Raw genomic sequence first — 25,885 nt, forward strand, 5'->3', positions numbered from 1 at the left:
TCCCTAAACACTTCCCAAACCTTCCCAAACCTTCCCAAACCTTCCCAAACCTTCCCAAACCTTCCCTTCCCAAACCTTCCCTTCCCAAACCTTCCCTTCCCAAACCTTCCCAAACCTTCCCAAACCTTCCCAAACCTTCCCAAACCTTCCCTTCCCAAACCTTCCTTCCCAAACCTTCCCTTCCCAAACCTTCCCTAACCTTCCCAAACCTTCCCTTCCCTTCCCAAACCTTCCCAAACCTTCCCTTCCCTTCCCAAACCTTCCCTTCCCTTCCCTTCCCTTCCCTTCCCAAACCTTCCCTTCCCTTCCCAAACCTTCCCAAACCTTCCCAAACCTTCCCAAACCTTCCCAAACCTTCCCAAACCTTCCCAAACCTTCCCAAACCTTCCCAAACCTTCCCTTCCCAAACCTTCCCTTCCCAAACCTTCCTTCCCAAACCTTCCCAAACCTTCCCAAACCTTCCCAAACCTTCCCAAACCTTCCCAAACCTTCCCAAACCTTCCCTTCCCAAACCTTCCCAAACCTTCCCAAACCTTCCCTTCCCAAACCTTCCCAAACCTTCCCAAACCTTCCCTTCCCAAACCTTCCCTTCCCAAACCTTCCCTTCCCAAACCTTCCCAAACCTTCCCAAACCTTCCCTTCCCAAACCTTCCCTTCCCAAACCTTCCCTTCCCAAACCTTCCCAAACCTTCCCAAACCTTCCCAAACCTTCCCAAACCTTCCCAAACCTTCCCAAACCTTCCCTTCCCAAACCTTCCCAAACCTTCCCAAACCTTCCCTTCCCTTCCCAAACCTTCCCAAACCTTCCCAAACCTTCCCAAACCTTTCCAAACCTTTCCAAACCTTTCCAAACCTTCCCAAACCTTCCCAAACCTTCCCTTCCCAAACCTTCCCAAACCTTCCCAAACCTTCCCAAACCTTCCCAAACCTTCCCTTCCCAAACCTTCCCAAACCTTCCCAAACCTTCCCTTCCCAAACCTTCCCTTCCCAAACCTTCCCTTCCCAAACCTTCCCTTCCCAAACCTTCCCTTCCCAAACCTTCCCAAACCTTCCCAAACCTTCCCAAACCTTCCCAAACCTTCCCTTCCCAAACCTTCCCAAACCTTCCCTTCCCAAACCTTCCCAAACCTTCCCTTCCCAAACCTTCCCAAACCTTCCCTTCCCAAACCTTCCCAAACCTTCCCAAACCTTCCCAAACCTTCCCAAACCTTCCCAAACCTTCCCTTCCCAAACCTTCCCAAACCTTCCCAAACCTTCCCAAACCTTCCCAAACCTTCCCTTCCCAAACCTTCCCAAACCTTCCCTCTTTGAGGATTCACAAAATCTTTTATCCAAGGATGGGGAACCCTCTCCTTGGGAATATCCCGGGAATTTTCCTCCCTCAGAATGGGTTTTTTGGTTTATTTTAATTCCTGGGAAGATGCAGGGAGCATCTTAACCACTCCCAACCCCCCGATTTAAACAGATAAATGGGGATATAATTAAAGTGACAAATGAAACGTGTCCCCCGACCCCAGCGGGACAGACCAGGGGAGATTCGGTGCTCGGTGCCTCCTCTTTGGGAACACGGACCCGCTCTCAGGCACCGATTGTTCCCAGCTCAGGGCTCGTCCCGGAGGAGAATTAAAAAAAAACAACCCTTGGGAAATTGGGAATTGTAGTTGGGAATTGCCCCGCCAGCCTCGGGGGGTCCCGGGGGGTGCAGCCGCTTCCAGAGGCATCGCATCCCGCCAGGGGGAACGAGAGCAGGAAAAGTGGGAAAGAGCGCAGGAAGGGGGCGATGGAGCCACATCCAGCCCGGTTCTTGCACAAAGCCAGCCCGGGGCTTGGCCCAGCCCTGCCGGGACGGGAAAGGGACGGGAAAGGGACGGGAAAGGGACGGGAAAGAGACGGGAAAGGGACGGGAAAGGGACGGGAAAGGGACGGGAAAGGGACGGGAAAGGGACGGGAAAGGGTTTTTGGGATCGCTGGAGGTTCCAGCACAGCCGAGGGTGAGGCTGTGAGGAGGGGAGGGATCCGGACAGGGAATGGGAGCCGGGAATGGGAGAGGGGACATTGGAATTCGGGAGGGAGAGCAGGGAGGGATCACCCCTGGGATGGGGAGGATGGGGAGGTAGGAAAGGGAAGGGGAAAGGGAAAGGAAGAAAGAAGAAAGGGGAGGAAGGAAAAGAGGAAAGGAGAAAAGGAAAGAGGGAAAGGGAAGGAAGGGGAAAATTAAAGAGAAGAAGGAGAGGGAGAGGGAGAGGGAGACTCGAGGAGAGGAGAGGAGAGGAGAGGAGAGGAGAGGAGAGGAGAGGAGAGGAGAGGAGAGGAGAGGAGAGGAGAGGAGAGGAGAGGAGAGGAGAGGAGAGGAGAGGAGAGGAGAGGAGAGGGACCATTGTGGGGGTCGTGGGGGCACAGGAGGGGTCCTGCCGGGGATGGGGGGTTGTCTGTGGGTGTGTGTCCCATTGGGACATCGGGAGCCTGAAGGGGCTCCAGGAGAGCTGGAGAGGGACTGGGGACAAGGGATGGAGGGACAGGACCCAGGGAATGGCTGCCAGTGCCAGAGGGCAGGGATGGATGGGATGGTGGGAATTGGGAATTCCTGGCTCTGAGGGTGCTGAGGCCCTGGCACAGGGTACCCAGAACAGCTGTGGCTGCCCCTGGATCCCTGGAAGTGTTCCAGGCCAGGCTGGACAGGGCTTGGGGCACCCTGGGATAGTGGAAGGTGTCCCTGCCATGGCAGGGGGCTGGAATGGGATGATCTTTAAGGTCCATTCCAACCCAAATCCATTCCTCCTTCCCTCCATCCTTTCCCCCTCCATCTCTCCGTCTCTTTTTTCCTTCCTTGGGGAAAAAAAAATCCCCAAAAGATTTGAAGCTGAGTTAAAGGGAAAAAAAAAGTCCTGAACTAAAAAAAACCACCAAAATCTCAGGAAACACAATGATAATTAAATCCAATCGGGCTGGGTCATGGCTTTAGGCACGGAAAGGTTGTGAACCTCCCACATGTGGGAATTTCCATCCCCGTCCGTGTGTCCATGGAGCTCCTCTGTGGAGCTGGGAGGAGCTCCCAGATGTGCCGCCCATGTGTTCCGCGATTTCCCATTCAATTTCCAGCCCTCTGTCCCCATTTAGCCGGATCTCTCAGCCCTAAAATCCCTTTTAGCCTGGAACGCCGCCGGGGCCGCATCCGTCTTCAATTTACAGAACAAATCCTCCCTCCCGCAGCCGGAGCGGGCCCGGGTGACCTCGGAGCTGCTGGGGTTTGATGGATTTTGGTGGATTTTGGTGGATTTTGGTGGATTTTGGTGGGTTTTGATGGATTTTGATGGGTTTTGGTGTATTTTGGTGGATTTTGATGGATTTTGATGGATTTTGGTGGATTTTGGTGGATTTTGATGGGTTTTGGTGGGTTTTGGTGGGTTTTGGTGGATTTTGGTGGATTTTGGTGGATTTTGGTGGATTTTGATGGATTTTGGCTCTGAGAGGCTCCGAGGGACAAAGGCTGGCAGGGGAGATGGAGCTGGGGAAATGGGGATGGAAGAGGATTTGTTGGGAGAAGCTGTCAGGGGCAGACAAAGGCAGGAAGAAGATAAATGCAGGGAACGAGGCTAATTGCTGGGATTAGCCACCCCCGAGCCCTCGGGGGCTGCAGGGGTCAGGGCTGGAGGCCCCAGGAGGTCAGGCAAGGAGAGAGGAGCTGGAAAGGTGCTTTGGGGGCAGACTGGGATTTGTTAGAGCCGTGGGAAGGGCTGAATCCCATCTCTCAGGGTGTGCCATGGGATCCCAGCTTCCCCAGGAACGTGTCCCTGCCCATCAAACGAGATGGGATTTAAGGTCCTTTCCAACCCAAACCATCCTGGGATTCTATAAATCCCTGTCCATTTCCAGCTGGGGAGAAGCTGGGCAGATTCCAGAAGCACTTAATCCCTAATCCATGCAAGAATTAAAGCCTAATTCTGCAGCAAACTCTTGATTCTGGTTATGAACACCCGAGGAAGGGGCTCAGACCTGCAGCAGCTCAGCCCAGTGTGTGCTGGGCTCAGAGCCCTGGGATGGGGCAGGATCAGACCCGTGCTGGGGAGCTTTAGGTTGGATTTCAGGAAAGGTTCTGCCCCCAGAGCACTGCCCAGGGAATGGTGACATTCCCGAGGCTGCCGGAGCTCCAGGAGGGTTTGGACACTTCTCCCAGGGATGCCCAGGCTGGGATTGTTGGGGTGTCTGTGCAGGGCCTGGAGCTGCCCTGGATGATCCCTGTGGGCATTTCCAGCTCAGGGAATTGTGTGATTCTCCTCTGGAGCATGCTGGGGACAGGCAGTGTGTGTCTGCTGTGCTCTGCTGCGGGGACAAACACGCGGCTCCTTGGAGACGCCGGCTCTGGGCTGATTTTATCTCTCCCTCCTGAGGGATGCACAAACCCATCCGGGCTGCTCTGCCTGCAGATGCAATCCCCTCTGCCAGGGAATTTGCTGGAGCCTGGACCAAATAAGGAACTCGTGGCTAATCTTGGGGAGCAGGAATCAGCGCCAGGCATGGTTGGGAGCTCCCTGCAAGCTCCTCACGCTCATCCGGCAGCTGCCAGAGCAAAACCAGCTTTGCAGCAATATTTAGAGAGAGAGGAAGGAAGGAAGGAAGGAAGAAGGAAGGAGAGCCCCAGAGATTAAAAAAACCAAAACCTTTTCTTTACCTTTATGTCTTAAAAAACCTGCAGCGTTTCTTTGGGCTGGGGCTCAGATGTCCCAGAAAGTTTTCCCAAGTGGGAGCGGAGTTTTCATCCCGTGAATCTTCAGCTCCCCGGGGTGCTGGGAGATCTGAGCTCCACTTTCCAGCTGGGAGGACAATCCCAGGATGGTTTGTGTTGGAAAGCACCTTCAATCTCATCCTGTTGGTTGCTCCAAGCCTCACCCAACCTGGTTTTCCTTCTCTCCATGCACTCAAACCTTTCCCCACATTTCTGCTCCAGCCAAGTTGCCCAGGGCCAAGAAATCTCTTTTATAAAAATCTTGTTTTCCCATGCACCCCGTGGTGCTCTGGAGCCCACAATTAAAACCTTAATTAGGAAAACCCTTCTGCCACAACACCCGTGATGCCCTGAGCAGAAAGATCCGTGCTGGGTCACAGCTGGAGGGTGGAAAATCACCTGGAGCATCAGTGGCTGTCCTGGAGGGTGCATCTCAGCAGGTCCTGGATCCATCGGGAGGTGGGGCCATCCCTGGATCCATTGGGAAGTGGGTCCATCTCTGGATCCCTTGGTCCATCCCTGGATCCCTTGGTCCATCCCTGGATCCATTGGTCCATCCCTGGATCCCTTGGGAGATGGGTCCCTGCAGTGACCCAGGTGCTGAGTCATGAGGCAAAGCTGAGTCAAGCAATTAAGAGCAGAATTAATGAGAAGTGTTCCCAAAAATGGAGATGTGCAGAGCCGGGTGCTGCGCTGAGGGGACCTGCCCTGCTCTCAGCTCCCTCAGGATGCTCCTGGGAAAGGAAACAGCCCCAGGGAAGGCAGGGAGATGGAGCCAGCAGGAGAAATCCCTCAGGATGGCCTGAAGGGATGCAGAGCCACCCCACAGGAGGGGCACGGACACCCAGAGTTCCCCTCTGTCCTTGGCACAGCCCAGAGTTGGTTCCTGCTGGGCTCCAGCTGGGGCTTCTCCTCCTCCCGAGGGCTGAGCTCAAACCCACGGCTGTGCTCACATTCCTGGGCCAGGGGCAGCTCCTGGGCTCTGCTTTTATCCTGTCCTCTTTCACAGAGCCTCAGAAATGCTGCTGACACTTCTGGCTGCTATCATCCAGCAGGTTCCACTTATTAAGGATGGAGGAATTTTCTTTCTGTTGTTCCATGAAAGGAGGGGGCAGCCGAGTGGGAGTTGGGCTCTGATCCCAGGGAACAAGAGATAAGAGAGAGGAATCAGCCTCAAGTTGTTCCAGAAGAGGTTTAGACTGGATATTAGGAAAAATTTCTTCATGGAAAGGGTTGTCCAGCCCTGGCACAGCTGCCCAGGGCAGTGCCGGGGTCCCCATCCCTGGGGGGATTTAAAAGCCATGGGGATGTGGCACTTGGGGACATGGGACAGTGGTGGCCTTGGCAGTGCTGGGGAATGGTTGGACTCGATGATCACAGAGGGTTTTTCCAACCTAAACAATTCCATGATTCTGAGGGGGCTCAGAGACATCTCTTTTTCTCAGGACATGAGGCCAAAACACAAAATTTGGTGCAGATCCAGAGGGCTGGGGGCTGCAGAGCCCTCTCCTTGTGAGAGCCCTTTCCTGCAGGAACCTCAGGGATATTTCAGGCATGGATTTGTGTCCTTCCCTGCCAAATCACCTGACCTTGAGCAGGGCTGGTTTCTGATATCCATGGGGGAGAAATGCTCCAAGGGCTTTATTCCAGTGACCCACTAACCCAGCTGGCAGCAGGACTCTGCTGCCCGAGCCCGTGCCAGCTGAATCCCCGCTCTTATCCCAGCCCTGCTTCCCTGCAAACATCCCAGAACGGCCTCGGTGCATCCTGTGAGCCTTCTCCGTGTGCTGCAGCCCCCAGGCAGGCTCCCATGGCCGGGAATCACGCTTCCCCTCCTGGCTGCCCCAGCGTTTCCTGCTGCTCCCCTTATCTCTGCCGGCTTCGATCCCAGCGCTGCCGCCTTTGGGGGATGAGGCTGCCGGGATTTCCTGCCTCAGCAGCCTCTGAGCCAGGGATTCCTCTGCTTTTCCTGCTGGGAGCCCAGGGGAAGGTGAGACTTCGCAGGACAGGGAGGTGCCGGCCCCACTCCGGGAACCACATCTGGCAGGAGTGTGACCAGTGGTTTGTCCTGGTTTTCCCAGTTTAGAGTTGGGAGTGTCTGCTGGGTCGGGACAGATCCATCCTCAGCCCCAGCCCAGATCTTTCCCCATTTCCATAATTCCAGCACATCTGGTTCTGCCCAGAATGCCTCCCAGGAAACGGCTCTGGATTGTTTGTGTGCCCAGGCTGGGAGAAGGGATGGACCCTGCAGCCAGAGGCTCTGCTGAGGCACATGGAAGTGATTACAGTCCCTGTGCCACCTCCTTCCCAGCACAGGGTGTGGGCCAGCACAGCCTGTCCCTGTCCCCATCCATATCCTGTCCTCATCCTCAACCCCAACCCCATCCCTATGCCCATCCCCATCCCAATCCCTTTCCTCACCTTTCTCTCCATTTTCTGTTGCCCATCCTCATCCTTGTCCCATCCTCATCCATATCCCCATCTCCATCCTTGTCTCCATCTTTATCCCTGTCCCCATCCCCATCCCTGTCTTCATCCCAATGTCCATCCCCATCCCTGTCCCCATCCTTGTCTCCATCCCTGTCCCCATCCCCATCCCTGTCCCCATCCCCATCCCTGTCCCCATTCCCATCCCTGTCTCCATCCCTGTCCCCATTCCCATCCCTGTCCCCATTCCCATCCCTGTCCCCATTCTCATTCCCATCCCTGTCCCCATTCCCATCCCTGTCCCCATTCTCATTCCCATCCCTGTCCCCATTCCCATCCCTGTCCCCATTCTCATCCCTGTCCCCCTTCCCATCCCTGTCCCCATTCCCATCCCTGTCCCCATCCCTGTCCCCATTCCCATCCCTGTCTCCATCCCTGTCCCCATTCCCATCCCTGTCCCCATTCCCATCCCTGTCCCCATTCCCATCCCTGTCCCCATTCCCATCCCTGTCCCCATTCTCATTCCCATCCCTGTCCCCATTCCCATCCCTGTCCCCATTCTCATTCCCATCCCTGTCCCCCTTCCCATCCCTGTCCCCCTTCCCATCCCTGTCCCCCTTCCCATCCCTGTCCCCATTCCCATCCCTGTCCCCATTCCCATCCCTGTCCCCATTCCCATCCCTGTCCCCATTCCCATCCCTACCTTTACCCATTCCCGTCTCCCCATCCCTGACCCCATCCACATCATGGTCCCCATCCTTATCCTCATCCCATTTTTTCCTCATGCCCATCCCAATCCCTGTTCCCATCCCCCACAGGGATGTCCATTCCTGCTCCCAAGGCCAGGACAGGACTCCAGCTCTTCCCAGGTGCATTTTTTTTGACCTGGCTGCTGGCAGTTTGGCTCAGGGAGTTGGGAAAATGCATTTTTTAGCATCCTGAAAAGCCTGGCAGCTCCTCCTTCCCGGTTCAGAAGATTCTCAGAGCCTGTGGTTTGGATCTTCAACAGCTCCCAGAGATCTCATGGAGCAGCAAGGCTTTCCTCCCTTTCCCTCCCCCACTTCCTGCCCATTGCCACCTCCGAGGTGCCACCAAATGCCACCATTCCCCATGGGAGTGCCATCCCAGAGACATCCCAGTGCCATCCCAGTGCCATCCCAGTGATATCCCAGTGATATCCCAGTGATATCCCAGTGCCATCCCAGTGCCATCCCAGTCCCATCCCAGTGCCATCCCAGTGCCATCCCAGTGCCATCCCAGTGCCATCCCAGTGATATCCCAGTGCCATCCCAGTGCCATCCCAGTGATACCCCAGTGCCATCCCAGTGCCATCCCAGTGACATCCCAGTGCCATCCCAGTGCCATCCCAGTGATATCCCAGTGCCATCCCAGTGATATCCCAGTGCCATCCCAGTGCCATCCCAGTGACATCCCAGCTGATATCCCAGTGCCATCCCAGTGCCATCCCAGTGCCATCCCAGTGATATCCCAGTGCCATCCCAGTGATATCCCAGTGCCATCCCAGTGCCATCCCAGTGACATCCCAGCTGATATCCCAGTGCCATCCCAGTGCCATCCCAGTGCCATCCCAGTGCCATCCCAGTGCCATCCCAGTGCCATCCCAGTGCCATCCCAGTCCCATCCCAGTGCCATCCCAGTCCCATCCCAGTCCCATCCCAGTCCCATCCCAGAGACATCCCAGTGCCATCCCAGTGCCATCCCAGTGCCATCCCAGTCCCATCCCAGTGCCATCCCAGTCCCATCCCAGTCCCATCCCAGTCCCATCCCAGAGACATCCCAGTGCCATCCCAGTCCCATCCCAGTGCATCCCAGTGACACCCCAGTGCCATCCCAGTGCCATCCCAGTGCCATCCCAGTCCCATCCCAGTGCCATCCCAGTCCCATCCCAGTGCATCCCAGTGACACCCCAGTGCCATCCCTGTGCCATCCCAGCTGGGATCTCTCCAGACAGAGGAGCTGCTGGTCCCCTGCAGTTCCCCATTTCCCTGGGGAGCCGTGGAGGTGTTTGAGCTTCAAAGAAAAGCCACATTTTGGCACGGGGAGCTCCTCAGAGGCTGCAGATCGTGTCCAGCTGGCCTGGACCCTGCTCCAGGTCCTAATGGTTTTCCATGGCCAGGCAAACGACTCCTTCCAGGGGTTGGAGCCAGCCGGCTGCCTGCAGCCAAGGGACAGCGGCTCCTCCAGATGTGGCCCTGGCAGTGACATTCCCTTGGAACAGCCGGGCTTCCAAACCAGCTCCATCCCAGCGGCGGTGGGAACTGCTTTCCAGGCTGAGCAGGATGCGGGGAATTGCGCTCTGCTAGGATGGAGGGGACAGAGGCCACAGGGACAAATCCCTGTCACTGCAACAGACGGGGCTCTCAGAGCGCGTCCGGCCGCTTCCCGAGAGAGGATTCCCGTCGGGAATGCCATGAATGTGTCCCTGATTTATTTCTCCCGACAGCCTGCAGGGGTTTGACACTTCCCTCCTCGTTATCTGGAATTCCTCGGGCATGGCTGTGCCTCGGGAAAGATGCGGTCTCCAGGCCAGAGAAGGGGGAAAAGCTCCAGGAAGTTGGAGCTGAGCTTTTGGCTGCTCCCAGCCCGGATTTCCAGGAGCACTCACGGAGTGCAGCTGCCGGGATTTGAGCTCTTCCTCCCCTCCACCCCCGCGGGTGCTCCGACCCCCCGACCCAAATGAAACCCTCGCGGATCCACGGGCGGCTGCAGAGCTCTCCGGGCGGGGATGATGGATGATGGAGAGGAAGGATAAACAGCGCTGACCCCGTGCGCGGGGGGCCGCTCGCTGACCGCCTGCCCTTGAGCTGCACGGCAGATTTTGGCCCCTGTCCTCCCCCCCGCGGGTCCCCTGCGGATGAGGAGTCACGTTTCTTCCCGGCTCAAGGCAGCAGGATCCGAGGGAGCGAGCGGGGAGCGGCCAGAGCCTCCCGCCCACGCCGCGACCCCGGCCCCGACCCCGGCTGGACGCGGGCCCGACCCGGGGGCGTTGGGGCGAGGCGGGGGGGATGCGGGGCACGGACGGGGGATCCCACTCATCCCCCCCCTCGGGCCAGCTCTGGTACCCCGCTCTCCCCGGGATGCCGGTACCGGCCCGGGGGATGCGGGGATGCGGGGGACGGGGGGGTTGCCCGAAGCCCGGCCGGATTTTGGGTAAAATCCGATTGGCCCAGCACGGGGACGGCCGCAGCTTGGCCCCTCCCCTCGGGCCACTCCCCGTCCCTCCCCGCGGGGCCGGGGTCGCCCCGTCCGGTCCGTGCGGCTCCGCTCGGCTCCGCCGCTCCGCCCGGGCTCTCCCGCTGCCGTGGCCGGTGTCGGGATGCGGGCGGTGCTGGAGGTGCTGGCGGCGCTGCTGGCGGTGGGGGCAGCCCTGTCCCGGCCGGGGCTGCTCCCGCACGGCCCGGCCCGCGGCGATGCCCGGCTCCGGCCCGGGGACGATGAGAGTTCTCCCGGGCTGCTGCTCCGCCGCGCCCTGCGCCTCTACGGCCGCGCTGCCCGCCGCCTCTACGTGAGTCCCGGCCCCGCTGCCCTCTCCTTCCCTGCCCTCCTTCCCCCCTGCCTCACCCCCTACCCCGCTTCCTCCTCTCCATCATCTCCCTCTGTCCCTCCATCTCTCCACCCTCTGTCTCTCCCTCCTTTCAGCCCTGTCTCTCTCCGTCTTCCCGCTCTGCTTCCTTCCATCCCTCTGTCCCACCATCCCTCCCTTCCTTCTGGCTTTTCACCCCTCCCTCTTTCCATCCTTCCTCCCCTGCCTTTCCTCCTCCTCCTCCTGCTCCTGCCCGTCCCTGCCCCTCCATGTGCACCTTGGCTGTCCCACCGCACGTGCTTTTGTCCCCATCCCTCCATCCCTCCCTCCATCCATCCCTCTCCCCCTGCCCGCTGTGTCCGGCTGCGGAGGAACAAGAAGGCTTTCTCCTCCCCGCAGCTGTTCCCCGCCGGCAGCGGCTGCAGCTGGGATGGCCCCTGAGCTGCAGCTCCCTGGGGGCCGGAGGAACCCGAGGTCTTTTGTTTTCTGCCCGGCCGGATGGGGCCACGCGGCCTCAGGGCTCCCACTGCGCCGAGGAGGGGGGGACAGGGACAGGGGACCGGCAGTGGTGGCACCCCTGCAGCTCCTGAGCACCGCTCTCCCCGCAGGTGGGGACCAACGGGGTCATCTCCACCCAGGATTTCCCCAGGGAGACCCAGTACGTGGATGACGATTTCCCCACAGACTTCCCCGTCATCGCCCCCTTCCTGGCCGACCTCGACACCTCCGGGGACAGAGGGAACATCTATTACCGGCAGGATGACTCTCGGGACGTGCTGGACCAGGCTGTGGGATACATCCAGGCCGGGTTTCCCCGCTCTGCCGGCACCTTCGTGCCCACCAATGCCTTCATTGCCACCTGGGAGGACGTGGGCGCCTACCAGGAGCTCTCCCAGGACACCGAGCCCTCCAGGAAGGTGAGGCCAAGGGGCAGAGCTTGGGTGCCCCATCCTACGTGTCGTGGGAGGATGAGTTTTTCTCGTGTGGTTCCCAAAGTGCTGATTCTTTCCTTTGTGAGCAGCTGGATGGTGGCTCCATCCATCCATCCATCCTTGGGTGAGCACAAGGAGGAACATGGGGCTTTCCCCCTCTGCTCAGAGCTGTGGCAGTGGTGGGGCTGTTGGCCACAAGAGGTTTGGAGGTTGTCTTCAAGGACATGGAGTGACAGGACAAGGGAGAATGGCTTCACATTGCTTGGATCCGATCTTAGATCAGGAATTCTTGGCTGGGAGGGTTGTGAGGCCCTGGCACAGGGTGCCCAGAGCAGCTGTGGCTGCCCCTGGATCCCTGGAAGTGCCCAAGGCCAGGTTGGACAGGGCTTGGAGTCTGGGATAGCAGAAGGTGTCCCTGCCATGGCAGGGGTGGGATGAGGTGAATTTTAAGATCCCCTCGACCCAAACCATTCCATGAATTCTGGTTCTATTCGGACAAAGCTTTCCAGTGCTGGTAGCTCTGGCCTTGCAGGGCAGAGGGTGGCTGGGGGCAGCTGGGGGTGGCCCTGCTTTAGGTCACCCATTGTGCTCCTGACCTTTACTGGTGGCTCGGGGCCGGCCTTTCCTCCTGCCCCTGCGCTGATTCCGCTGCTGGCCGGGAACAGCCTCTGGAATTTCCACCGTGGGCTGATTTTGTGCCTGGGAAACAAACTCAGAGGTGGTCTGCCAGGTCGGGGGGGTGACCTGTGCTCTGCACCCACGTGGGTGAACCTCCAGCACTGCCTGTCCCCGAAAACGCCGTGTCACGAGCTGTCACTCGGGCCGATGGCGCGCTGAGGAGGTGACGGTGACGCTCCGCCAGCTGCACGGACTCCAGCGAGCTGAACGAGGAAAACTCCGGTGATGGATACCCAGGGATGGGTGATGGGCTCTCACCCAAAGCCCAGCAGCAGCCAAATGTCCCCAAGGGCCACCAGGAGCCATCCCCAGGCGTCCCCCCGCTCCGGGGCCCTTCGGTAGCGCGTTGTCGAGAGGGAAGCCAAGCGAGGCAGGAGGCTGAGGTTTGGAAGGAGACAAGGCACATTTTTTCCTCTCATTTAGAAGTTGGGAAAACAGCTGAGGAGATGCCATCAGGGGCCTCACAGCGACCTCGCAGCCATCGAAAACGCAGCCTCCTCTTCTCTCCTCTTCCCCGTTGTGGTTTTTTTCCCCCCTCTGAGAAGTTTGGATCAGGCTTTAAAATGAAATCGGTCTTGTTTGGAAAACAAGAAAGGAAAAGGAAAGCTCCTGAAATGCAGCTCGTGCCTGCTTAGCTTTGCTGAGCTCCCCCTTCTCCAAAACTGCTAAAAAAGCTCCCCAGACACCACTTCTCTTTTTCCCTGACCAAAAGTGGCGTTTATGGAAACGCTGCCTTCCTGCTGCTCAGAACCACGATTGACTCCAAAGCCTTTCCCCCTGCCCTGGGAAGTCACAGCTAATCCCTTTTGAGCCCCCAAAGTAGAAAACCGGGTTAAGATGAGGAGCAGAGGATCCCCAGAGCTGTGGGGTGAGAGGTCTGGCAGTGCCGTGTCCCCTCCAGCTCCTCGGGACACGCTCCTGGTCCCTGCAGTGACATTTCCCTGGGCTGCAGAATGTGACAAGGCCGAGCCTTCATCTGTAGGAGCAAAACTTGCCCTTTTGGGCTGGAATTTGCCCTTTGCAGCTCTTTGCCGGGCTCTTCCCCCCTCCTCCCCTTCATCCCGCTGTGCCAGCGCATCGATGTCACCCAGCGTGTCCCCCCTCGCCACCCACCCCAAGGCAGAACGAGTCCTGCAGCTGCTGCTGTGATTTGGCTGCGTGGGGGAGGAATCCAGCCCCGGGGGGAGGGGGGTTATTCCAACCCCCTCCAGCTTTTTGGCTGCCTTTTCGGGGTCTCTGAATGCCCGAGTGTGTGACAGGCACAACAAGGCTCTTTATATCCCGCGGGGCTGCCAGGAAATCCAGCGATGCTCCGGGGGGCCCTGCGCCCCAAAATCAGGGCTGGTGCTGTGGGGGTGGAGTGGGGGGAGCCCCCAGCCTCCCTCCCACCTCTCCAGGGGTGAAACCGGGAGTTTTAATCATTTTTCCTTCTCTCGGGCGCCGTTCCCTGCGCGCTGCTTCCAGCAGCTGGGTGGGAAGGGCTGCTGCTCCCTGCCTGGAGCTGTTTCCCGGGGCAGCAGGAGCTCTGTGGGGTTGGTTTCTCGGTGTCTGGGTGTTGTGGGGTGGCTCGGCAGGGCTGTGCTGGCTCCGGAGCCTCCCCGGCCGTGGTTGTGGCCGTGGTGCCTGGCACGGCCCCAAGGCTCGCAGGGCTGGCAGGGCAGGCGGCCAGACTGCCTATAGCGGGATGTATGGGAAGCTGGGAGCGCAGGAATGTTTTTTCCGGAGGAAACCGAGCTAAAATTATTCTCAGGGACAAGCGGGGGGTGGGGGTTTCCCTCTGGTGCTGATGGGATGGAGCAGGGGGTGAGGGGCTCCCAGTGCAGGGGTTCTGTGGCCAGGGATGCTCTTGGGACGCCCTTGCACTGAGGGAGTGGCCCGGCTGTGCCATGGGCTCCTAGGAGGATGCTGAGCATCTTCCCGGGATGTGGCACTTGGGGTTTGGCTGGGTGTGAGCCAGCTCCTGCCCCAGGCTGATCATGGGATGGTTTGGGTTGGAAGGGACCTGAAAGCTCATCCAGTGCCACCCCTGCCATGGCAGGGACACCTTCCAATATCCCAGCCTGGCTTTGGGCACTTCCAGGGATCCAGGGGCAGCCACAGCTGCTCTGGGCACCCTGTGCCAGGGCTTCACCACCTCCCAGCCAGGAATTCCCAATTCCCAGTAGCCCATCCATCCCTGCCCTCTGGCACTGGGAGCCATTCCCTGTGTCCTGTCCCTCCATCCCTTGTCCCCAGTCCCTCTGCAGCTCTCCTGGAGCCCCTTCAGGCCCTGCAAGGGGCTCTGAGGTGTCCCTGGAGCCTTCTCCTCTCCAGGTGAGCACTCCCAGCTCTCCCAGTCTGTGTCTGGAGGTGCTCTCTGTTGGAGGGCCTTTTTGGGATGTTTCCACGCCCTGTGGTGTGTGTGGGGCTGCCTCTCACATCCCCGCTCCCCTTCCCTCACTCCTCTGCCGTGTTCCTGCCCCTCTGTGCCATCCATCTGTCCCTCTCTCCCTTTGGCAGCTCAACACCTTCCAGGCAGTCATAGCCTACGATGATGAGGACACCTACACCATCTTCCTCTACCCCAACGGCGGCCTCCAGTTCCTGGGGACGCGACCCAAGGAGTCCTACAACGTCCAGCTGGAGCTGCCAGCCAGGGTGGGCTTCAGCTGGGGGGACGGCGATGACCCGAAGAGGGACGGGCTCTTCCACAGCCTGGCCAGCAGCGAGCAGGCTCTGAGGGTCCTGGAGAGGTGAGTGGAACCTGTGGGGCTGTGGGTGTGGGCAGGGGGAGCAGAGTCATCTTCTCCCAGCCCTGGAGCCTGTTGGAGGCTGGAAAAATTTGGGGGGTGAGCTGGGGGGTGCACCAGGAGCTCAGCCCCATGTGTGTATTGGGGTCCTGGAGGGGTGGTGCCAGCTCTGGGGGCGCTTTTCCAGCACGGCTGTGATGATGTTGGTGTGTGCTGCGTCCACAGGGAGAGCAACACGGGAATTCCCGGCGTGTGGGTTTTCCACGTGGGCAGCGCGGAGCACGTGGAGCCTGGGGGTGGCGAAGGAGCCGCTCCCAACCCTGGCACCGCCAGCTACACCCACCTGCTCTCCAGCCACGCATCCACGGCCCAGCGGCCCAGCCACGGATCCCCGGTGCTCCTGGGCTTTGTGCCCGGGAGGAGGGACACCCAGGGCTGGCCGCAGCCCGGCGGGGACGCTGCCGCCCGGCAGAGCTACTCGGCCAACCCTTCCTCCTACAGCTCCGGCCAGCACGGCGTGGGCGTGGAGGAGGACGTGCATTTCAACCCCGATGGTGAGCGGCCACAGCCCCTGCCATGGCCCAGTGGGGACAGTGACCCCAAAAAACGGCCCCAGCTGCAAGTTCAGCCCTTCCCAAGCAGCTGGTGCTGGAGGAGCCGCTCCTGCAAAGCTGCTGCCTCCTCTCAGCCCGGTCCTGCTGCCCCGTGCAGCCCTGCCTGCTGGGCTTGCCGAGGGAAAAGGCAGGAGGGGATGGGGTGGGATGCTCAGGGGACAGGTCCCAGCGTGAGGTCACAATTGCCACCCTCCCCACCACCAAGCCAGCTGTGGAGCCACCGTGGCACGTGCCCAGGCGAGCAGAGCTCCATCCCCAGCCAGCTGTCTCCCAAAAATACCCTCAGGAATTTGATCTCTGTCAGGTCTGCCTGAAATCAGGCAACAGGTTCCAAGCTCTCCACCACCCCTCTGTGCCGCGGGCGGCTCCCTTGGGAACTGGCTCGCTTCCAGGCCGTGGTTTTGGGGCCAAGAGGGCAAGGCGCCCACCCCCTGTGCCGGGTGGCTTTGCCATTGCGTCCCCAACCTTTTCCCTTTGTCCCCAGTGTTCACCTACAGCGCAGCCAGCAAGGAGACGTGTGCCCAGCACCACGGGCGCTGCTCCCCTCACGCCTTCTGCACCGACTACGCCGCCGGCTTCTGCTGCCACTGCCGGGCCACCTTCTACGGGAACGGGCGGCAGTGCCTGCCCGAAGGTACGCGGGGCGGGCGGCGGGGACGGGCAGCCCGTGCCTGGGTGGCCGCTGCCAGGGGTGCCCGTCTCCCCGCCCAGGGGCCGTGCATCGCCTCAACGGGAAGGTGAGCGGGAGCCTGAGGGTGGGACAGGCGTCCGTCCGCTTCCAGGACGTGGACCTGCACGCCTACATCGTGGGCAGCGACGGCAGAGCCTACACGGCCATCAGCGGGGTGCCCCAGCCCGCTGCCCGCGCCCTGCTGCCCCTGCTGCCCCTCGGGGGGCTCTTTGCGTGGCTCTTCGCCCTGGAGGAGCCTGGCTCTGAGAACGGCTTCAGCATCACCGGTGAGCGGGGATTTGGGATGAGCCGTCGCTCCCAGGGGTGCGGCCTCTGCTGGCTGCTCCTTGGGGTGGGTGATCAGGGGTTCAGGGCAGCTCCGTGGTTTCTCGGATCCCTCGCTCAGCTGGCACTCACCTCTCGCTGTGACACCCCACGCTGGAGTAGCAGGGAAGGACGCTTTGGGGCTGTCCCTGCAAATGGTGCCTGTTCCCTTTTCCTGCCCAGGCGCTGAATTCACTCAAAGCCTGGAGGTGACGTTTTACCCCGGTGGGGAGACGGTGCAGGTCACTCAGACAGCCGAGGGCCTGGGGCCAGACAATTATTTAAGCCTCAGGACACACATCCAGGGTGAGGTGCCATTCCTACCGGAGAACGTCACCGTCCACATCACTCCCTACAGGGAACTCTACTCCTACTCCAGCTCAGGTAAGACCTGTGCTCACCTGGTGTTTCTCACACACCACCCCCGAATGCCCGAAAACATCTGAGATGCATCGATGCTGACACCGTTTTTCCCACATCCCGCGGGGTTCTCCGTGCCGCCCCGCAGCCGTGACATCCTCAGGCCAGCGGGAATACGTGGTGGTCGCTGGCACTGCCAACCAGACCTTGTCCTACCGCCTGCGCCAGAACATCACCTTCTCGGGGTGCCCGCACTCGCGGCTGCCGGCGCGGCAGCGGCTCTCCGTGGCGCGCGCCTTCGCCCTCTTCGACAGCCATGAGCACGTCCTGCGCTACGCCCTGGCCGCCCGCATCGGCCCGGCACGAGGTGAGCGCCAGCACCCGCCCCTGGCTGCCAATCTGTGCCAATCCGTGCCAATCCAGGGGGCCCAGTGGGTCTCCCAGTCTCCCAAGGCTGCCGTGCGCTCGCTTTGCCCAAAATCAGCCGAAAAGGTGGGGTTTCCCACGCGGTGTGAGCCGCAGCGCCGCTGGCGTGGTGGGGGTGGCACGGCCGCGTTCCCCCATGTGGGACAATGGTGCTGCGGCACGGTGGTGATGCCTGCATCGGGAATAAGTGGGGACGGTCACTCCCTGTGTTTTCCAGATGTTTTATTCCTCCCCAAACCCCTCTGTGCCCACAGACGACGCTGAGAATCCCGGGGTGAGCCCGTGCCACGATGGCACCCACACGTGCGAGGCACCGGCGCGCTGCCGGCCCGGCGTGGGCGCAGAGTACACGTGCGAGTGCACGGCCGGCTACCGCCGAGACGGACGGGGCTGTCGAGGTCAGCGGGGCTGCAGGGGGAGCTGGTGGATCTGTGCCCCATCAGGCACCAGGGTGGTCGCTGGTGTTTGGGATGCTGGGGTGTCGCAGCACCCACAGAGCTCCACCAAGCATCGGGATGCATCATGGGGGGAAACTGAGGCAGGGTGCTGGAGGTCCCTGGAGAAGCGCTCTGGGAGCAAACGAAAAAGAGGAGGGGGAAAACAGGAGAGGCAGGATAAAAGCAAAACCAGTGGGGAAAGAATCCCTGCGTTTCATGAATCCAGCCAACTTTGTCGCTTTGCTATCACACCAAACTTCACATTGTAAATTTATCTTCCAAATCTGGAGTCCCTTTCCACAAGAAGCTTTCCAGTGCCAGTGAGTAGCACTGCACAGAGATTCAAGGATCCTTCCCTCCCCTAAAATCCCAGGTTAAGTGACCAATCTGATCACTTAATTTCAGGAGAGGGAAAGCAAGTTTTAATCCACAAATAGTCAAGAATATCGGTGTGCTTTGAACGAATGCTCATTTATCAAAACTAAACACCAAAAGCGATCTTGTTCTTTTTTCCCTTCTATTTTGAGCTGATTAGAAAGTTAATTCTGTGTTATGTTTGGTGACAGACACAGGATGGGCAGTGTGGGGCAGGATATTCCCTGTCAGCAGGACCATGAAAATGGGGGTGCCCCACCACCATCGGAGTGTCCCGGTGTCTCCTCTTTTCTCCAGATGTGGATGAGTGTGCTGAGGGCCTGAGCCAGTGCGGCCCCTTCTCCGTGTGCCAGAATGTTCCGGGCAGTCACCGCTGCGAGTGCCGCAGCGGGTACCGGCCGGCGGGGGACGGGCAGCAGTGTGTGCGTAAGTGCTGACCCCGGCTGGGGTGTCCCCGACTCCCGTGCCCCGTGGACGTGCCCTGACCACCCCTCCCCTGTCCCCGCAGCGCTGGCACCGGCGAGTGACCCCTGCGAGGACGGGCGGCACCCCTGCGCTCCCGGGGACCGGGCGCGGTGCCTGTCCCGCGGCGACGGCCGCGCCACCTGCGAGTGCCTCCCCGGCTACACCGGCGACGGCATCCACTGCTCCGGTAAGGTGGGCACGGGAGGGGGACACCACAGCTGCCAGGGTGTCCCTGTCCCCGCTGATGCCACCTTTCCCCCGCACAGATGTGGATGAGTGTGCCGAAAGCCCGTGTCACCCGGCCGCCGTCTGCTACAACACCCCGGGCTCCTTCTCCTGCCGCTGCCGGCCCGGCTACGCGGGCGACGGCTTCCAGTGCACGTACGGTGAGGTGCCCGCTCAGCCCCGTGCCCTCTCTGCCTGGCACAGCTTCCCCAGCCTCACTCTCCTCTTTTCCGCCTTTCCAGCAGTGGAAGGGAACCCGCAGCGCCTCACGCCCTGCCAGCACGAGCGGATGTACCCGCGGGAGGTGCCACCCCTGGGTGACGGCCACGTGCCCCAGTGCGACGAGCAGGGCCGGTACCGGCCCCTGCAGTGCCACGGCAGCTCCGGGCACTGCTGGTGCGTGGATGCAGCGGGGCAGGAGATCGCCGGCACCCGGACGGCACCGGGCACCACCCCACCGCGCTGTGGGAGCCCAGGTCAGTGACCCCCTCCAGGGCTGAGGGGAGCAGGGCTGGGTCCTTGGGCATCTGGCTGGTGTCCCAATGGCATTGTGGGGACAGTGGGGCCACAGCTGGTGGAGGGGAGCCATAAACTAAACAGACATAAATTGAAACTTGAGAAGTTCCACCACAGCAGGAGGAAGAATTTCGTAACGCTGAGGGTGGCAGAGCCCTGGGAAAGCTGCCCAGGGAGGGTGTGGAGTCTCCCTCTCTGGAGATATTGCAAACCCAGCTGGACACCTTCCTGTGTCACCTCCTCCAGGTGACCCCGCCTTGGCAGAGAGGTTGGAATGGAGAATCTCCAGAGGTCCCATCCAACCCTAAGGATTCTGTGACCTTCTGGCCAGCCACCCTTCTGGGGCTTCCCTGGGGGCAGGGTGCTGCCAAGGGGGGGCATCGAGGGGCTCCTGGGTGTTTAGGGTGCCCTGGCCCATTTGGGTTACAGTGGCTGTGGCCATTGGGCCACCTCCTGTGCCAGCTTGTGATGGAGGGAACATCCACGGGGTGTCAATGGGGCTGGAGTGGGGCAGCCCTGGCCTCCACCCCAGACCGAGAGGTGCTGGAAGACAGGGGGGAAGCGGTGCCAGGGTGCCAAATGGCTCCAGGGGAGCTGCCTGGCACCCCCTGAGCCCGGGGTGGGGGCGTTTGCCGCCGGCAGAGTCCATCCAGCAGCTGACGCCCTGCGAACACGCGCGGATGTACCCACGGGAGGTGCCCCCAGGGCCATCGCCCGTGGGTGACGGCCACGTGCCCCAGTGCGACGAGCAGGGCCGGTACCGACCCCTGCAGTGCCACGGCAGCTCCGGGCACTGCTGGTGCGTGGATGCAGCGGGGCAGGAGATCGCCGGCACCCGGACGGCGCCGGGCACCACCCCACCGCGCTGTGGGAGCCCAGGTCAGTGCCCAGGGGAGCATCCTCGGCAGGGAGAGGGGGACTCAGGGCTCTACAAAGCCCTGAGTGCCCCGAACAGGGCGGTGACCGTCACCCTCCCGTGCCAGAGCCCACGGAGCGGCCCCCCAGCATGTGCGAGCGCTGGCGGCAGAGTTTGCTGGAGCACTACGGGGGCAGCCCCCGAGGGGACCAGTACGTGCCACAGTGTGACCCCAGCGGGGACTTCACCCCGCTGCAGTGCCACGGCGACAGCGGCTACTGCTGGTGCGTGGAGCAGAGCGGCCGGGAGATCCCGGGGACGCGCTCCGAGCCCGGCACCACCCCACCCTGTAAGAGCCCGGCGCCCCAAAGTGACCCCGCCACACCAACAGCAGCGGCACCGCGCCCCGCTCCGGGCGTGGAGCCGAGGGGACGATGCCACCTGAGCCATCTCTGTCCCCTCCGACACTCCAGGTCTGCCCAGCGTCGCCCCTCCCAGCGTCCGGCCCGAGCCCCGGCCCGACGTGTCCCCACCGGCCGCGGGGACGTTCCTGCTCTACGCCCAGGGCCAGCAGATCGGGTACCTCCCGCTGAACGGCACCCGGCTGCAGAAGGAGGCGGCCAAGACCCTGCTCTCCCTGCATGTACGGTGTCCTTGGGATGGGGATGGGGGGCATGCTGGGGATGGGGATGGAGTTTGGGACAGGCTGGTGCTGCCACTCGGTGTTTTCAGCTCGCTCTGAACCACTTGTCCGAGCTCTCAGGGTTTGAGGGGGTCGCCACTTGAGGGTTGATGTTGGTGTTTGGGGACGTTGGCTGTGCTGGCTGCCTTGGTGGCACTTTGGACAAGCGGCAGGACAAGGGGGAATGGCTTCCCAGTGACAGAGGGCAGGGTTAGATGAGATATTGGGATGAAATTATTGACTGAGGGGTGGGCAGGCCCTGGCACAGGTTGCCCTGAGAAGCTGTGGCTGCCCCTGGATCCCTGGAACCACCCAAGGTGTGGTTGAAGCACCCTGGGCGGGTGGAAGATGTCCCTGCCCACGGAAGGGGTGGAACTGAATGATCTTTAAGGTCCCTTCCAACCCAAACCATCCTAGGATTCTGTGGATTCTATTTTCACCTCTCTCCAGCCATCCCCAGCAGAGAGACTGGTCCCAGACAGCTCCCAGACCTGGGACTACTCATGAGGGGAAGGAGTTCGGGTGCTTCCAGAGCTCTCTAGGGTTGGTCACAGCCCAAAATTCCAGCTGCAGGGCTGGCCTTTTTCCCTTCCTTGGACTCTCCTTGGAGCGTGGCCATGCACCTCTTCAGCCAAGCCAGACCAAGGCAGAGGAACACTGAAATCCAGGCCAGGACCCTCCCTGCCCCCTGGGGAAGTGAAGGACCTTGCCAAGTATTCCCTCTCCCCATCCTGAAGGTCATTCCCCGGGCTGGCTTCGCTCTTGGAGCACCCTCTCCTTCAGGAAAAGGCTTCAGATCCATCTGGATGTGGGTGTGAGCCTGCACCAGCTGGCCTAAAATCCTCTGCTGCAGGATTCAGCTGGGAGGGTGCAGTGGGAACCCGGTGGAGCAGGGTTTTGCTGGGGAGATGGGATTTGAGCGTCATTTCCCACCTGCAGCGCGTCCCAGGCAGCTCTCAGTGCCGGCTGGGGGGTTGAGGCTGCTCCCTGAGCCTCCTCCAGGAGGATCTCACCCCGTGCCCCTCTCCCGACCCTGGCAGGGCTCCATCGTGGTGGGGATCGACTACGACTGTCGGGAGAAGATGATCTACTGGACGGACGTGGCCGGCCGGAGCATCAGCCGGGCGGGGCTGGAGCCAGGCTCCGAGCCAGAGACCATCATCAGCTCAGGTGTGCTCCTGTCCCCAGTGTCACCTGCCCAAAGCCACATCTGCTGTTCCCATCACAGCAGATAACACCTTTTGGCCAGACAAAACGAAGAGAATAAATTTATTCTTCACCATCATCATTTATTGAAGGGTCTTCAGGTAGATTTTGGGCAGATGAAAACCCTCCAGGGGCTGCACCCAAAATGGAAGACGGGTTTTTACACTTTTATAAGTTTGGTCCATTTGCATATTGGGGGTTAATATTCCAGCTTCAGGTAATGAAGTCATTTAATCCATATTTGCTCTCCCCAACTCAGTTTTGTTTCCATCTCTCGGGGCCTGGGGCAGTGAGGTGTCCCTGATCCCCAGGCCTGGAGAGGAATTGCTGCCCAGAACAGGGAAGCAGCAGCAGCTGACACTGCACACGGAGTTTAGAGTTATCCACTAAAGAATCGCGGGGTTACAAAGACACAAAAAATAGAAAAAGCTAAAATCCTACGGCATCGCCATCCTTCGGGATGCCGGAGGGATCCCGGAGCGGCATTTCCCTGAGCGCGGCCATCCCCCAGCAGGACTCATCAGCCCCGAGGGCCTGGCCGTGGACCACCTGCGCCGGGCCGTGTTTTGGACGGACAGCGGCCTGGACAGGATCGAGCGGGCGCGGCTGGACGGCTCCGAGCGCCGCGTGCTCTTCGACACCGACCTCGTCAACCCCCGCGCCATCGCCGTCGACCCCGTCCGAGGGTGAGCAGCGGGAATCCCGCGGGGCATTCCGGACACGGGGATTTGCAATGTGCACATCCCGTGGGAGGGGTTGGTTCTGCTGTTTCGGTGTCGGGATTTAGATTGTTTTGAAAAGCTCTGGAAACACGGGCCGCGCCTCCAGGCTGCTGTTGGGATACAAAATGTGCTGCTCCTCACTCGCCCTCGTCGCGGAGCCGCGGTTTGGGTCGTAAACACGTCTGATATCGTTCTGCTTCGCTTGGAGAGGTTTTTTTTTCCTAATCAAATAAAGATGGTTCAGGCACTGATTAGGGAAAAACCAGGCCTTGCTCCTGGCAAGAAGCGGGATGATCTCCCACCTCTCCTTACCGCTGCGTGCCCTGTTTGTGCGTTATTTTCCAAGCAACCTTTACTGGACGGACTGGAATCGTGAAGCTCCCAAAATCGAAACTTCCACCGTCAACGGAGCCAACAGGAGGGTTCTGGTGCACACAGACATTGGTTTGCCCAATGGCCTGACTTTTGACCCCTTCTCCAAGCTGCTGTGCTGGGCTGATGCAGGTAATGTCCCCAGGGATGGATCAGGGAATGTCACACTGAGCCTCAAGGGAGAATCCTGGATGTCTTCAGTCCAGTGCTACCTGTGGGCTCCAGTATTGTGGTTTAGATTGGATTTTAGGGAATATTTAGGAAATACTTCTGGCAAATGTCGTTGCTCAGGGCAGTGGTGGAGTCCTTGTTCCCTGAGGGATTTGAAAGCCGTGTGGATGTGGCTCTTGAGGACATGGAGCAGTGCTGGGAAATGGTTGGGCTTGGTCTTAAGGAGTTTTTCAAACGTGAATTTTATGATTCTACACGTTTAGGCTGAAAAGATGTTTCAAAATGTAATAAATCAGGAAAAGGTTCTTCCCCCAGAGGGTTTTCCCCAGGCTCCCCAGGGAATGGTGACATTCCCGAGGCTGCCAGGGATACCCAGGCTGGGATTGTTGGGGTGTGCCGCGATCCTTGTGAGTCTGTGAAATACAAAGAACACATTTGGTGTGGCATTTTCAGCGGAATGAGGAATATTTTGTGTTTGAACAGGCACCAAGCACCTGGAATGCACATTCCCAGATGGCACCGGCCGGCGCGTCATCCAGAGCAACCTCAACTACCCCTTCAGCATCATCATCTACGCCAACCACTTCTACCACACGGACTGGAGACGGTGAGCAGGAAAAATCCCAACCCCTGCACGGCTGGGAATGCTGAGCTCCCCTCCCCGAGAGGAATCCCAAATCCTGGAGCCTCCCCAGAGCTGTCCTGGGTCTCCCAGCGTGGCTTCAGCAACACCTGCTTGGAAATCTCAGCCCAGAATTGTTTACACACAAGCCCAGCTCCCTGGGAGGGACAGAAACAGTGGTTTGGGGTTGTTTTTTTTTTTTAAACTGAAACTTGGCTTAAGTCTCTGGATGTAGATTAGGTCCAAGGGAAGATCCTGTCCTCAGCCGTTCCCTTTGCCTCGGCACCAGGAACTCGCCTCTCTTCCCACTCCAGCTGGAAGCTCTCACAAATCCCATCCAATCTTAGATTACAAACACTTCAGAGCTTGCCACACTTGGAGGAGACTCTGGGGGAGATAATCTCTCCTTGGAAGGCTCTTTCTTGTGGCTGCATCACCAGAGAGAAATGCACTGACTGAGCTGCAGGAGGATTTCACAGGGCAAACTTCTTCCCACTTGTCCTGCAGGTGTTCAGACTTTCAGCTGCCTGTTCTCAAACACACAGAAATAGGGGAAAAACCTGTTTCATAGGGGGATAAAACACTTCTTCTCCCTTTTTTTTTTCACCAGGGATGGGGTGATAGCTGTGAATAAAGAAACGGGTGCCTTCACTGATGAGTATCTTCCAGAGCAGCGATCCCACCTCTATGGAATCACAGCGGTTTATCCCTACTGCCCTGGAGGTAAAATCCACCCAAACCTCATCCCCTTGGGAATTCTGATGGCTGCTGGGTGCCTGACACACTAAAAATCTCCATTTCTCCCCACAGCCAGGAAATAATAACTCCATTTTCAAGGAAAAGACCATCTTTGCACCCAGAGGAATTTCAGACCCAGAGAACTGTCACTGCATACGAGGAGGGGAAAAGTCCCTCACCGAGGCCAAGGAAGTGCCCTGCTTTCCTGCAAAAGATTTTCAAGTATTTTTTATAGTTATACCTCAAGACTTTACTACTGTATTTTTTTTTATCAAGTGGAAAACGTTGAGATATCACCAAAAAAAAAAAAGAAGAAAAAAAAAAAAAGGGTCCTGGGAAGCTCAAGCCATGAACTCTTGCTCATGCAAGATTTAAAATGTAGGTTTTTTGTTTTGTTTTTAACTCCAATGTTTTATTTTATTGGAAGAAGAATGGATTCATTTTTCATAGTTTGGACAATCTGACCAAGAGGTCATTTTATCCAAAAAAAATAAAAATATTAAAAAGTGCCTATGGGAAGCTGTGGATGCAGTAAATTGCTGGGTCTAAATAACAAACAGCCCTGAAGCCAAAGACTGAAGCAGAACAGGGATGGGATGTGGCAAAGGCATTGAAGATGTTCCAGAGGATGATTCTGTGTTTTCACCACTGCCTCCATGCATGTCTTTTAGTATTTATATTAGAAGAATATGCTAGAATTGATCTGTTCATGCTTGTTAGGTCTTCCAAGTGCCTTCCTAGACCGAGACATGTTCAGAAATACCAGTTACGTTGTAATTCTTCACTTGTTTTCTAGGTTACTTCAATAATTGAATAATAAAAAAAAAAGGTTGGTTTAAGTTTCTCTCTTTGGATTCAGTTTTTCACTGGTTGGGTTTTAGGGGGATATTTCAGCGTGGGGAAGCAGCAAACAAGAAAGGAGCAAGTTGTTCCTAGGGCAAGACATTGGGAAAAGAAGATTTTATGTAACATTCCCCTCAACAAAAAACCAAACACAATGAAAAAGAGACACACACACACACACACACACACACACACAAAAAATCCTATTTGCCAACTCAGAGCTCACCA

At 59.0% G+C, this 25,885-nt stretch overlaps 1 protein-coding gene across 2 annotated transcripts; it reads left to right on the forward strand.

Moving 5' to 3' along the window:
- Positions 1–10,380: 10,380 nt before the first annotated feature.
- Positions 10,381–25,653, forward strand: NID2 (nidogen 2). 2 transcript variants are annotated; one of them, XM_086891708.1, is made up of 22 exons: positions 10,381–10,676; positions 11,303–11,611; positions 14,804–15,036; positions 15,259–15,587; positions 16,132–16,281; positions 16,359–16,604; positions 16,825–17,025; positions 17,150–17,368; positions 17,682–17,825; positions 18,537–18,665; positions 18,748–18,891; positions 18,971–19,090; positions 19,172–19,405; positions 20,088–20,324; positions 20,429–20,650; positions 20,775–20,944; positions 22,024–22,153; positions 22,704–22,875; positions 23,258–23,415; positions 23,938–24,061; positions 24,687–24,799; positions 24,887–25,653. In XM_086891708.1, exons 1-22 carry the CDS (start codon positions 10,488–10,490, stop codon positions 24,895–24,897), a joined length of 3,984 nt encoding a protein of 1,327 aa, XP_086747834.1. In that variant the 5' UTR covers positions 10,381–10,487; the 3' UTR covers positions 24,898–25,653. The 2 variants fall into 2 exon arrangements, with proteins under 2 accessions (XP_086747834.1, XP_086747835.1); XM_086891709.1 differs by lacking the exon at positions 20,088–20,324 and having other exon boundaries at positions 10,393–10,676.
- The last annotated feature ends 232 nt before the right edge of the window (positions 25,654–25,885 follow it).

Source organism: Cyanistes caeruleus, chromosome 6, assembly GCF_971803275.1.
Source record: "Cyanistes caeruleus chromosome 6, bCyaCae1.hap1.1, whole genome shotgun sequence".
Taxonomy (NCBI): domain Eukaryota; kingdom Metazoa; phylum Chordata; class Aves; order Passeriformes; family Paridae; genus Cyanistes; species Cyanistes caeruleus.

What these genes read in the sequence shown, in the direction of transcription:
- NID2 (XM_086891708.1), top strand. Translation starts at nt 10,488, where the DNA reads ATGCGGGCGGTGCTGGAGGTGCTGGCGGCGCTGCTGGCGGTGGGGGCA. An exon ending in ACACCGAGCCCTCCAGGAAG is followed by an intron (nt 11,612 to 14,803) that starts GTGAGGCCAAGG and finishes TCCCTTTGGCAG; the next exon opens with CTCAACACCTTCCAGGCAGT. An exon ending in AGACGGACGGGGCTGTCGAG is followed by an intron (nt 17,826 to 18,536) that starts GTCAGCGGGGCT and finishes TCTTTTCTCCAG; the next exon opens with ATGTGGATGAGTGTGCTGAG.